The 13,756-nt window shown below is 36.5% G+C and overlaps 1 protein-coding gene across 1 annotated transcript in view; it reads right to left on the bottom strand.

Annotated features, from left to right (window-relative positions):
* Nucleotides 1–5,902: 5,902 nt before the first annotated feature.
* LOC140150661 (atrial natriuretic peptide receptor 1-like) overlaps nt 5,903–13,756 on the bottom strand; it is a 90,775-nt gene continuing 82,921 nt past the window's right edge. The window contains exons 16-22 of the mRNA XM_072172729.1: nt 12,892–13,041; nt 11,537–11,660; nt 10,233–10,301; nt 9,312–9,486; nt 8,086–8,184; nt 6,841–6,932; nt 5,903–6,537 (exon numbers count right to left, since the gene is read on the bottom strand). Of these exons, the coding sequence (XP_072028830.1) occupies nt 6,469–6,537; nt 6,841–6,932; nt 8,086–8,184; nt 9,312–9,486; nt 10,233–10,301; nt 11,537–11,660; nt 12,892–13,041 (778 nt within the window). The 3' untranslated portion in view covers nt 5,903–6,468. The remainder of the gene's footprint in view (nt 6,538–6,840; nt 6,933–8,085; nt 8,185–9,311; nt 9,487–10,232; nt 10,302–11,536; nt 11,661–12,891; nt 13,042–13,756) is intronic.

Raw genomic sequence — 13,756 nt, 5'->3', positions numbered from 1 at the left:
GCACTTGGCTTCTTTGGTTTCCCAAACAAAATCACCTGTCTCCTGAAAGCTCTCTACAATAAATCTGCAAGTACTGTCAGAGTAAATGGGGAACTAACAGACTGGTTTACAACCCTGGTTGGAGTTCGCCAAGGATGTGTAATCTCACCTCAACTTTTTAACATCCTACTGGAGATGACTATGTTGTATGCCCTGCACGATACCAACATAGGAGTAAACATCCAAGGACAAGTGGTGAACAACTTACGATTTGCAGACGACATTGCACTAATTGCTAACAGTGAAGAAGACCTCCAGACACTGGTTAGCCTCATTCATCAAAGCAGCTCAGCTTTTGGACTCAAAATAAATATCGCTAAAACAGAAGTCCAGGCCATATGCAAAGAAGACACCCATCTGAACATCACAATTGACAATACCCAGCTTCTGCAGGTAGAGGAGTTCACATACCTGGGAGGAAAGATCACCCAAAAAGGATCCTGCTCAGAAGATATTAAACTTCGAATAGGCAAAGCCCTAGGAGCTGTGCAGAGACTACAGAGTATCTGGAGTGCTAAGGACATCCAAACCAACACCAAGATTGAGCTTTACAAGGTCCTTGTTTTGTCAATATTGCTATACGGAGCAGAAACCTGGACATTGAAAAGAGAGGATGAGAATCGACTGCTCACATTCGAGATGATGTGCCTTAGGAAGATAATGGGAGTAACACGGAGAGACAGGATCCGAAACACCATCATCCGCAAAACCCTGGGTGTTGAATTTTCCATCTTGGACAGAATAACCCGGAAGAGACTGCATTATTTTGGCCTTGTCCAGAGAATGCCTCCCTCACGCCTTCCAAAGATGGCCTTTGAATGTCACATCCAGGGAGTCAGACCTAGAGGAAGACCACCAAATAGGTGGAGAGACTGCCTGCTAGCTGACTGCAAAAGAACCAACCTAAACTCCATAATAAATGCCAGCCGTACAGCAGATGACAGAACAGTTTGGCGGGACATTGTGATGCGGATGCCACCACTCAACCCCCAGTTGGAGTGAACGGCATAGGTCAAGGTAGGTCAAGGTACTATTATTCAAAGTTAAAAACAAATATATAAAAATATGCTGAATACAATAAACACTGATAGACGCATTTTATCAAATCTGAATCCCTGTGCGGGTCACTCAACATAGGCCTACACATTTATGTCCGAGTGTATAAAGATTTGAAATGTTGCTCAGTCAGTGGTCTCATCCTACATTAGTCACCAAACCGGCAAATAATACACACACACATTAAGCAAACATTATGCAACATAGCTGAAAAAGAAGAATTCGACAAATTACAAGTTGAGCATTTGTCCAATATCCTGTCGATTTCACATTACGTATATGGTCAATTCCAGCGAAAGCGGGACAAAATTCTCTCTATGTTAACTTTCCACTTTAAAATGTCATTAATAAAGGAAATCACGTTATTGATGGAGCATATCATGTCACGTCCAATGTGCTCTCTTTGTGCATATAGGCCTTTACTAGCAAGTCATACCAGGGGACAAGTTATGATAGCTTAAATGAATTGGCGTTACCCACGAATTCAAAGATAAAGCACCATATATGTCATTGAATGTCCTTCAATCAAAATGAAATTATTACCGTTAGAAAGACGTTTGCATGATCTCTCTTCATATGTAAAACGATTGAATTCCACCAAAGTTTGTGGACGCTAGAGGTCATTAAGCCAATTTGGCTAATAATTTTATTACCCGCGTATCAAAAATAAAATGATCGTTCTGAAAAATGTTAAGTGAATATGCCATAAATGACTATATCATGAAACGAAGTTTCGTTCTACAATTCTGAGGTCCAAGTGATTATTTTATGCAAATACGTTTTACCCATAAAATTCCATAAAATCAAATTTGACGTTACCCACGTATCAACTGTTACCCACGAGTCCAGCAAATATAATTGCCATAACTTAAATTAACATTTAATGACTTTGGACACTGAATTTAGTTTGACAAGCGCTTAAAATTGTAAATCGTAAAAATAAGTTCACCGCTTTAAAAACGAATCTACAACGGTTTAAACTTTTGTTACCCACGAATCCCGAATAGATGCTAACCTTGAAAAATAAGGAGATTGTTTATTTTAAGTTTAAATCAGCACATATTCAAGCCATGGGTATGCTATAATTTTGACAGTACTTACAGTTTATACACCTAAGAAACGCAAACCCCAAACGGTACTATAGTATTTATAGCTTTACCCACGAATTCGGCGTTACCCACGAATCCAAGGATTTACTCGTAAATTATATGTTTCTTATGCATCTTAACATTTTGAAAACATGCGAAATAGGTTCCAAAACAGTCCTGTTTAATAGCGTCCTCTTGAAGGTATACTGAAGCTGCATCATGAAGTTTTGATTGATTATCCTAAATTACCATTTTTTTTTTTTTTTCAATTGGTTAGAGAAACGGGAATCATTGAAACACAATGGAGGAATAACCGCATGGTGGTTTCCAACCTTCTGTAATATTTTCTATTTTGCCGCTTACCAATACATACCTTCAAATATGTGTTACCCACGAACATTTTGGTTACCCACGAATCCCTACTTAAATTATAGTTAACAACGTATTGATAGTGTTTTAGTTCATAGGAACTGTCAAACACGAGTTAATAGAATATTGCTGCATGAAAATATGGAATGATTTTACTAAAATAATAATATAAAACTGTTTGCTCTGTCTATTTGAATTTGGCAACTTCATTATTCTCAAAATTTTTATACCCAAAATGCCATAATGATCCATTCTAAATATTCCATGTAGTCTGTATTTTGATTAAAATTCATTTTAGTGCCATTGCAGCCTGAATTATTGACATAGGGAAAAGTATTTTTTATTTTTATTAAAAAAAATTAATAGGAATTGCTATTTTCCAGACGCTGTTACCCACGAATCCATCCGAGATCCTCATCCTGCGACGAGATACAAAATCTAACTTTATATTTATATGAAGCATTTATTCTAATCTTTCGAAATAATACAGTAATGTTAAATGACAGCCACTTTGGAAAGAGTTCGAAGAATTGACACAATCTTAACTGTACACCTGGTTCTTTCTTAAAATTTGTAATAACCAAAATATTTCTTTGTAGGTATATGTAATAAAATTCTATTTTACGTTCAAAGTCTTCACCGATTTCTAGTGTATATGAGTCACACATAAAATATTGAAAGATATTAAAGAAAGTGAAATTTTATGGCGTACAACAGGTGAAAAATGCTTGAATTCGTGGGTAACATGCATATGGGCATTTAACACTTTATTTGGTCTAGCAAGAAAAGTTATTTTTCAATCCGATGGCACTTCCACCTGATGATTCACTAGACATGATCGTCTCATTTGATAAGTCTAGAATTGAAAAGGAAAACATTTTCAAAATGGCCCCAGAGAGAATTTTGGCCCGCTTTGGCTGGAATTGACCATATACCAAAGGACAATGTATTTTGCATGGTATAATTATGTCCATGCTAATTAATAGGACGGTGACATCATACGCGTTTTCCAGTGCTTCCAATGGCGGAAATGGAAATCCGTGTGAAGGTAACAATTATTTTAAACTGCTGCGATTTGGTATTAAACAGCATCTTGCGAATGGTAGTGATCTTTGGCGAAAATTGCAGTGATCATTTCTTAGCGAGTGTGTAGAAGAATTCAAATATCACAGATATACTTTATGAGGTCCTGTGGTTCTTGAGTTATGTTGTAAAGAGGGCCGAAACAATAACACTTTTGTAAAACGTATAATTATAACATATTAACAACAATAAATCAAGCAAGTTTTCCAAGTATATGATTTGTAGCATGAATTTTTGCGAAACACCAAAGTGTTATTTTTCAATAATATATTGATTTAGACAATGAAAATCGACTGCTTCGACCAACCTCGTCTACCCTTAACGCAGAGAAGAAGACATTTAAGTCCTTAAAATGTCCAGATGCCTTTACAATGAACGCCAAATGGTTTAATTGGTTTCTGGGTAATTGGTGAAAATTGGTGAAGGAAGAATGTTTCACGGAAATTGTGCTTGAAGGAAGGGTTAAAGCGTTTGGAGACTCGGGAATTACAAGCGCAACAATAAGGTCAAGTGCATGGTTACTCCATAAAGGACATAAAATTAACATTTAAGCAATGTTTTGGTGTGATTCAAGGTCATCGGGTGCCTTATGAGGTAGCCACGCGATCTTTCTCTCTCCTGAGTCACCCAGTCCTTGAAGGACCTTTGTTGTCTAAGGCTGTTGATTACTTCCACCCAACACCACGGCTGTTTGATGTATATAGAATTGGCTTCATTATTAAGTAAATGCAAACTATAGATGGCGCTATTTATCCTAAATCATATTTCTTTATATGCAAGGGTTCGGTGATTAATACCGCCATTAAAACAGCGGGAATAGGTGAAACAAGCAACAAGGAGATTTTATAAACATATTTTATCAAACAATAAAAGGAATTATTTGTATTAAAAGCTTGAAATGGTAATTTCCAGTAACTAAATGGCGCCACCAATTTTGTCATTAATAGATACATTTTATATCCGAAAAAGCTTTAAAAATACTATAAAAGTGAATAATTTTGTAAAAGACGGGATATTAAAGTTGAGAACGACTCAAGAGCATCTGTATACATTAGCACGATATCACTTTTAGCTGTTTAAGCCTAAAATTTGTTTATACGTGATGTTTTGTTTGAAAAACTAATAAATGATCCCATCAAACAACCGTGACACATGCGTGAATCATTCTTCCGCCACTTCTGTTTTACCATTCTGTAATACGATGCAGAAACTATGTATCTGAAACATTTTCTGAACTTAAGTTTCACCCTTTCTGCATTCAAATGGATAGTTCCGCCATTGCAATCACTGGAATACAGTGATGTCAGTGAATACCTTTATCCCATTGAAAAGAATTTTTTATGCAAAGAACATTGTTATCAAGTACATAATGTGAATTCGACAGGATATCGGATAAATATTTAACTTATAATTTGCCGAATTCTTCTTTTTCAGCGATGTCGCAATACTTGTGTGTAGTGTGTAATCTCGCAATTCATAATACAATGCGCCGCCAACGGTTGCTCTTACTAGTCCAATGTTTGATCTCCAGGGTCGACATCGCCTTTTTAGCCACCATTAGATTTTACGCGAGTGTGATAATAATACTGTTGACAGCTCCACGAAGGATTCCGTGTGATCAATAGTTCGAAAATGTATACTACTACAACTGCTGTTTTAGTGTGCATTCGCGTGTAACATCACATTTAAACACACAATGACATGTTCCTGTGCTGTATTCGTATTCATGCGGGCTTTAGATGTCGACATTTTCCCATAATGCACTGTTTATTTTGGCCTCTATCCAGCAACCGCTGCAGGCGTTTCGTGTTGTTAAAAAACATTTTAGAGTTTGTCCACAAAGCAAAAAGTGTGCATCAAGGAATATCAAATAATATACATAAAGAAACATCGGAATGAATCAATGTGTCTTTTTTATAACACGGCCACCAGGCCTTTGCCGGTTTAGGCAAGCAATCGCTCTCACTCGCCACCGCTCGCCAAAACTAGGGAGCAATTTTTCACTCGCTATAGACGCTAAATATCGCTCGCTTACAGTTTTAAATGTATTCAGCGTAATAAATTAGTCTTAATCCCTGAATACGAAAGAGAAGGTATCAACAGTGCGTAATTGTTTCATTATTGGTATGAATGATCTTTCAGACATAGAGAGTGATTCGACTACTACATTGTAATGTAGAGAGTGATTTGACCACTTGCCTGGCATCATGCTAGAGAGTGATTGACCAATCACCTTAAAAATCTAGACGGCAAGGCCTGGCCACACACTTTATTAGAGAAAGTGGAATTTATGGAATGCTCAAATAATGCATTGCTATAATTAAAGACAGAGATAAATACAATTTATCGCGTCTGATGTCACTGTCAATTACGATCATTGATTGGTTTACACAGGTTAATCAGCGCGTAAAAGGAAGACCGATCTATCTGGTGCTGATCGGAGAAAAGGAATAGCAGCAAATGGCGAAAAATTACGTACTTTTACAAGGCAAAAAGCAGCTTTTCTAGGCATTGTCGACATGATGCCTTCACCAAAGAAAGTTTCCTACTATAAAGACCTAACTTTTGAGATAGTTTGCATGTCGAAAGGTGCAAAATTAACAATAAGGCGCCCGGTTATAAATCCGCGTTCAGCAAGTCATCGTCACGACACTTGTAAACAAACCGTGCTCGAGTTTGATTGACAGGTGACGTCAGACGCGATAAATTGTCTTTATCTTTGTCTTTCATTATATCAATAGCAGTCTCCTGAGAAAGTCTGACGCGCCCATTAATGGCATGTCTAATCGTTTCAAGTATTTATATGTGTGCTTTGTACAAATGTTCATTCGGTTTATGCCGTAGACTCATCTGTGGTATTGATCTGACTGAGAAGCCAGTACGTTGTTTGCTGTCCCTTGCCCTATGAAAGTTAAAATGCACAAAATAGTAATGAATTAGGAATAATAATAAGTTGCATAAATGTATTGATATTCAGATTACATGCAAATCACAAACGACTACTAAATATAATGATTTATTCTAAAACGAATCTTTTTTCAAATTTCCAGCAAAATCACACCACAATCCAAGCTTTGCAACAGGAAATAATCAGAAACAAAGTACACAGACATTTTCACTCGAACATTATGAACACACACAAAAATTGAATGCCAATCAAATATTGTGCTTAAGGTTTCGGAATAGGTTGGCAAAATATACATACCTTCATCGCAACCTGTCCTCGAAGTTTAATCTCAAAGGTCCCAAATGTGTCAAGAATACCCTTAGTTGAAGAACTGATGTGTATTTTTAATGCTATAGAGAGAAAAGACAAGAGTTCGTCAATTACAGGTGGATGTGTGTGTAGTTTTGATTTAGTTAAATTAGAAGTTTAATATTTCAGGTTTGGAATCTAACTAACGGATATGTTGAGTAGTTGCCCAAACATTTTAGTTACAAACACTTAATTAATCACTCAATAAATCGTGTTGTGTGATCAAGTAAAATCAGGATTGTAAACAGCATTTGCAAACCTACATTTTGCAGAAAAACCACATTGAATATGGACAACCAGTTAAAAAGATGTGAGCAGTTAAAGAGGTGCCAAAAGAATAGGAAAGAAAAGGAAATACTTCCATTGTTTGGCTATATCTCAAAATCAATATTTCCGACTTTCGACTGAGTTTGCTTGATCACATCATGCTAGGCAGCGTCGACAATTCATGAAATATTAAATCTTAAATGGCAGACTTCTTAAATGTATGACCAAGATAAACGTTAGGGAAAAGATGTGGCAACTAGCCTGCTAATCAAATTTAATTATTAGAAAAATTACTGATTCGTCTTTTACTATAGTCTGTAACTATGTAATTTTGGTAAAATTACTTGTAAAATTATTTAGAGAAAATGGGCACCATATCTGGTTTATTAGATATGTGTAATGTATTACCCGATTTCTCCAATGGATTCTGTGACCAAAACCTGGGTATAACCACCAAAATCACAACTCTTTGCACATTGTTGCCCATGCTGGCTGAGATAGTTGGCTAAAATGGCCCTCTATTTTTCCCAGTACCATATTTTCAGGGGTGTCTACCTAGAACCTGTTAAGGGAGGTCCCCTGAACACGTTGATGCAATCCTTTTACATCATTCCATGTTAGGTAAACCCATATGGCCCCAATTGACTATGTCTAAAACCACTATTAACCCACTCCACTTGGGTGTCGACTGACACTTTCAATTTAATTTTGTTCAATTTTAAATTTTCATGATATTATTTTGGAATCAGTATGAAAAACGCATGAAAATGAGTACAAATAACCCTAATATTGGTTCAGTGGTTCTTAAGATAGCTCTTGATATTTTGAGAAAATATCTCAAAACTTGGACTTGTTATGTTGAACCCTATGGCCAGCATGCACACGCGCAGAGCATTAGTTATAACACTTGCTTGTTGTCTGCCATACCTTCACCATTTGATTCCATTCTTGACGCTGTGTTGACTGTATCCCCAAATAAACAATATCTTGGCATCTTTAGTCCAACAACACCAGCCACACAAGAACCTGTAAAGTGGTATGATAGAATGTTAGACAACTCTAACCGTAATCACAAAAACGAACAATACATATTCTAAGATATTGCTACATTTCCCTGTTTTGTTTATTGTCTTGTCATTGTACATAATAAAGTCTGTATAATGAACCATTTGATTGGCCTATCAGACTTTGTCTTTGTAAACTTCCTAACTTTGTCAGCGTATAGATGAGGTGACCTCAATGTTTATCAACAAAGGCAAGGGACTGGTATCATCTTTATGCTTGAATGAACCCCATGCAACCACTACACTGTTTAATAGTCTTATTGTGATGTGGCGGGAGTGTTAAAAACACGAGCCCTGAACAAAATATGATGCGCGCGCATACTGCCAGGCAAAAAACAATGGAAATTGTGATGATGCGTGCGCATACTGTCAGGCATTGACGTCAGAAGTCACATCATCTATAAACTTCTGTAGTTCAAAAACTGATATGGCTAGTGTTCACACTTATATTTTTAAAAATAACAACTTTTTTGCTATTACGCTCCTGTTTTACAGTTGAGCACTTTCTGACTATCTCCGGGATAGAGTTTAGCTGTGTTGACACCATGGAATGTATATTCATTCACATTCCCAAGAGCTGGTAGTCCCTCCAAAGCATATCATCGTGTTTTCAAAGTATATGATTGGTAGAATGAACTTTTGCAAAATACCAAAGTGTTATTTTTCAATAATATATTGATTCAGATAATGAAAATTATTTTGGCTGCTTCGACCAACAATACCTCGTATACCCTTAAGCCATATAGAATAATATTCTTGCATGTGTAAGATGCATTTGGTATGTGTGACGTAAATTATAAGTCAGTAAAGTGTGTTGATCCCAAAATTCAGGTCACCCATTCGTTCAATATTCCGTTTCACAAACATCAGGAGTACAAACCTGTATTGTTGTACTGTTGTTATAATAAATAAAGGGGCTCTACATTAAACTACAGTATGCAGCAGTAGGTATTATGCTTTTAGGAAGAGACCAATTAGGTCCTACACTTATTATGTTGTATTTCGGCAGTGGTTAAGGTCCAAATGCCCTTTAACCTTTTCCCGAAACTCCAAGAGCTTCCAAAATCGTTTACTACAGTTTACACTTACCAGAGTGTACACCGGCTCGCAGTTGAAGTTTCCTGTCTGGAACATGTCTAATTGTAAACCTGTCGACAGCTTTGAGTAATTCTAAGGACATGCCAGCTATCTCCCTGGCGTGTATTGAGCCATTGGGTATAGGCAATCCTGAAACAACCATGTAGGCATCGCCAATGGTTTCAACCTATAGGTAAAGACGAATTAAATTAGAATTAGAATGATTTTGCGGGTTTTGTAAATTGTAATGTGGCAGTACAATTTCGCCCAACATCATGGACTGCGTCCCAATTGCTTTACAAAGTTCAACGAGTTAAATAACGGCATGTACTTATATCAGAGGATGATTTAAGCACTACCCAGCAAGTCTTGCGGTTAGCACAGCTGTGTGAGTGAACATGACACCACTGCCCGGCCACTGCATAGACGTGCATGGTTAAATTTCAATTTGGACAGATATATTTACAATAAAAACACCTTCAAAAAGCTGGTCGATTTCACATGTTATGTTATCTACTAAACCTGTGAATTATCCTTTATGCATACATCACTTTAGATCTGAAATCGACCAAGTAATAATGACACACACACAATTCTAAAACAACATCTTTTGTACAGAGTTCAATGGAATTTGAAAAGTAAAGTGGCAGTTGAAACTCTAGTGATAACACTTTTACAGTGCATGATGGGGCTTCCTTAAATCATCCTCTGTATTTATATATATGCTCACGGTGTAGGGTAAGAATTTCAGGACTGTATTATTAAACTATTCTTCTACATGCAATGAATAATACTTTAAAGAGACCTAATATCGACCCTTGAGGTATACAACGTATTCAGATTGAACAATATTTGTGGAAGTACGTATGTCCTGTTTTCAATGTATATCTTCAACTATTCCTTTTAGGTAATTTAAGGTATATCATTCTGTACCTTATATACGTCGAAATTGCCTATAATGCTATCGAAACATGTGTATAAGTCGTTAAGTAAAGCCACGACCTGAGAAGAGAGGAAAAATATAACAAACTTTATACATACAATCCACTAAAAGCTAAGATCCCATGCAACACCGGTTGAGCGTTCACCTCAACATCGTTAATAGTAAAATGAGAACAAATCTAGAATAGAAGAACTTCAACACTACTTAAAATTTGAGAAAGGCGCTATAAGTGACAATAGCGATAATAGCGCTCTTTCTTATGTTAATTGCAATTGCGCTATTTTGTCATTTGTTTGTACACATAATTGCAATATTAGTACTGCTATTATCAAATATTGCTATTAGAACTGCTATTATCAAATAGTGCAATTTAGCGCAATAATTGTGCTAATATCATAACTTTCATAATTGCAACGTTTAATTCATAATTGCGCTAATTTCAATATGGTTGATAATTGCGCTAATTTCAACAAGTTATTACCATAATTGCGCTATTTTCATTAAGCATTTTGAAAGTTTCATAATTGCAACGTTTAGTTCATAATTGCGCTAATTTCAAAATGTGTTTGATAATTGCGCTATTTTCATAGAACATTTTGAAAGTTTCATAATTGCAACGTTTAGTTCATAATTGCGTTAATTTCATTGATAATTGCAGATTAGCGGTCAGTGTTGCTTTTCTTTGATATTATGGCTATTGTCAGTTCCAGCGCCTTCATGTAAAATTTTATTGCTTACCGGGAGCGCTTTCACAATACCAACTTCAACCGCTTTCAGATGTCATGGATCTAATGATTTATGGCCTGGCAACCATGAATGACGTCACACTTGTAGATGAACAGAGACACTGGACTGGACTTTCCAGTTTGGGACAACCTTCTCATACCCAAAACCACCAGGGGGTCGAGAAAAACACCTTTGACGTCATTTACTAGTGTGACGTCATCCAAAGTTGTCAAGCCATGCATCAGAGCCATAACATCCGACTGCGAACGCGCTCCCGCTAAGCGATCAAATTCTTCCCATGTAGTATATACCACTAGGCCTATTCAATTCTAAATCTAGAATACATTTGTGACCAGAAGGTCATCATTTTCACACAATAGCTGACTGAAAGCAGCTTATCGGCACCAGAAAATTTTTTTGGTGGCAAAACCCCGAATTGTGCCTAAAATGTGTGATTATTTTGTTCGTCGAAAAAGTAAACTAAAGTGAAAATATTAATAAAAGTGGTGCCACAAAAGATCAGTTCAGCTTTTTTATACAAAATTGTGCAAAAACCTTAAACAATGACCTGCATTGGAGTACTGGCAGCAGATAGTGACGTGAAGCCAACAATATCACTGAAGAATATCGTCACCATTTCAAAGGTCTCTGGGTCTACGGCATTACCACGCTTCAGTTGGTCTGCTACTGTTCTGTGATTATGAGATCAAATTATTATAGCTACCCAGCAAACACAAAAACGTTTTTAAAACGTTTTAAACAGGTTATAGTTTGGGTTTTGGTTTAGATAAAAACATTTTAATAACATTAAATGTCGGGTTATATAAAGGTCAAGAAAACGTTTTAAAACGGTTGGTATGAAAACACACTACGACAATATTTTTTGCAAACATTTTTTGCCAAATATTTTGTCAACACTTAAATAACATTATGTTAGAATATTTGCAGTAGGTTATTTACAAATGTTTTTGAATGTTATACCCTTTATATGCCTTTATATAACCCGACATTTAAGCGTTTTTTGGCAACCTTTTCTAACCATTTGCGAATGATGTCCAAAACGTTTTGTGTTTGCTGGGTACATTTGAGGTATGAATTTACTTTCTATGTCTATAGAATGATCCGTTACATATAAATGCAAAATAGCGCGAAAAGCGCACCCCGGATAAATCTATCAACCAACCACCAAAAACGCAAAATCTAGCGAATAGCGCCACTTCTTTTAAAGTACTAATTTAAATGGCAAAATAGCATAATCGCGTGAATAGCACTTCAGTGGTAAGACAGTTTGCAATCAGAATGGACCCAAGTTCAAAAACGCAAAATAGCGCGAATAGCGCACCCCGATAGATCTCGTGAATGGTGATGTACACTACAGATAATTTGCTTTCACATTAACATGTGCTCCTCTGTGCTATTATTGCTATTTACCTAACTACTTCTAAATCAGTACATTCGCACTACATTGTGCTATTCTGTGATCTTAAAATCGCTTGCTACTCTCAGCATTATGCTATTCTGTGCTCTTATCGAAAGAATCACATTTTTACATCAACTTATGCTCCTTTGTGCTACTATTGCTATTTACCTACTACTCATATTTGCGTTACATTGTGCTCTTATGGCAAGAATCACGCTTTCATATTAACTTGGGCTTTTTTTGCACATTATGCTAATCAGGCAAGTACGTAACGTATGTACTAATTGTGTTAATGTATTGAATGTATGGTCCTTTTAAATATAACATTTTCTATCTGAAGCAGCTGTTTTGTTCATTTGGAAATTATTGTGTATCACTATTTTACCAATTTACACGCTATTCATATTTCCCTACGTTTGATAACAAATCTGCTATCAGATTTCTAGTTCTAAATTTTTACTTGATCAGTAATAGGCCTATAGCATAATAAAAATTTAACTTACTTGGGTAACACTTCATACAGAAGTGTTTCTGACCTCTTTTTCTCTTCTAAAAACGCCGCAGTTCTTTCCTCCACCAGTGATTCTAGATTATTGGCATATTGCTCCATTCTTGTTAGCAAATTATCAAGAATATTTTCACTGTTAGAGCCTCTGTTGAAAGAAAGACAATAAAACATGTCTAATATTGAGACACTGGTATGTCCTTAAAAGTTGGCAACGATGGTTATGTTATTGACTATCATAATCCATTCCTATTGTATGAAGAAATATTTCCCACAATTTATGTCGCTAGAATGGTTTCAGTATTTTCCTTCATCATCCTTTGAACAACTGTTGCTCCAACAAAATAAAATAATGTGAGACTTCAATAGCAGTTTACTCCGAGAAAACTACAAGAAGGGCAAATGCTGTGCAATTGACCTTTTCGGTGAATCTAATAGTAATAAGCCTTTGCAGGCAGACCTGAGATGTCGTTATTTGACGTCACATCGATGTGTACATCGTTTATTAACTTTACCGGTAAAAAGTCACTTATTACCGGTAATAAGTGACTTATGAGAGCACGGTGGCCGAGCGGAACGGGCTACGATTCATAATCGGAAGGTTGCGGGTTCGAGCCCCGGCGACGCCATCGTGTTGTGCCCTTGAGTAAGGCACTTTATCTCGATTACTCCTCTCCACCCAGGTGTGAAATGGGGAGCTGTTATGAATACTGTCCATTGAGCGCCGCCCAAAGGTATCAGCATGCCTTAGGCATTGTATGGCAGCTGACATATTCTAACGACGGCGGAATAAATGTAAAGCGCTTTGGTACATGTTCACATGTGAAAGGCGCTGTATAAATACCAACATTTTTATTTATTTA

The sequence above is a fragment of the Amphiura filiformis genome, chromosome 4, assembly GCF_039555335.1.
Source record: "Amphiura filiformis chromosome 4, Afil_fr2py, whole genome shotgun sequence".
NCBI lineage: Eukaryota > Metazoa > Echinodermata > Ophiuroidea > Amphilepidida > Amphiuridae > Amphiura > Amphiura filiformis.
Note: the sequence above shows the minus strand (reverse complement) of the source record. Positions and strands in the feature narration are given on the sequence as shown.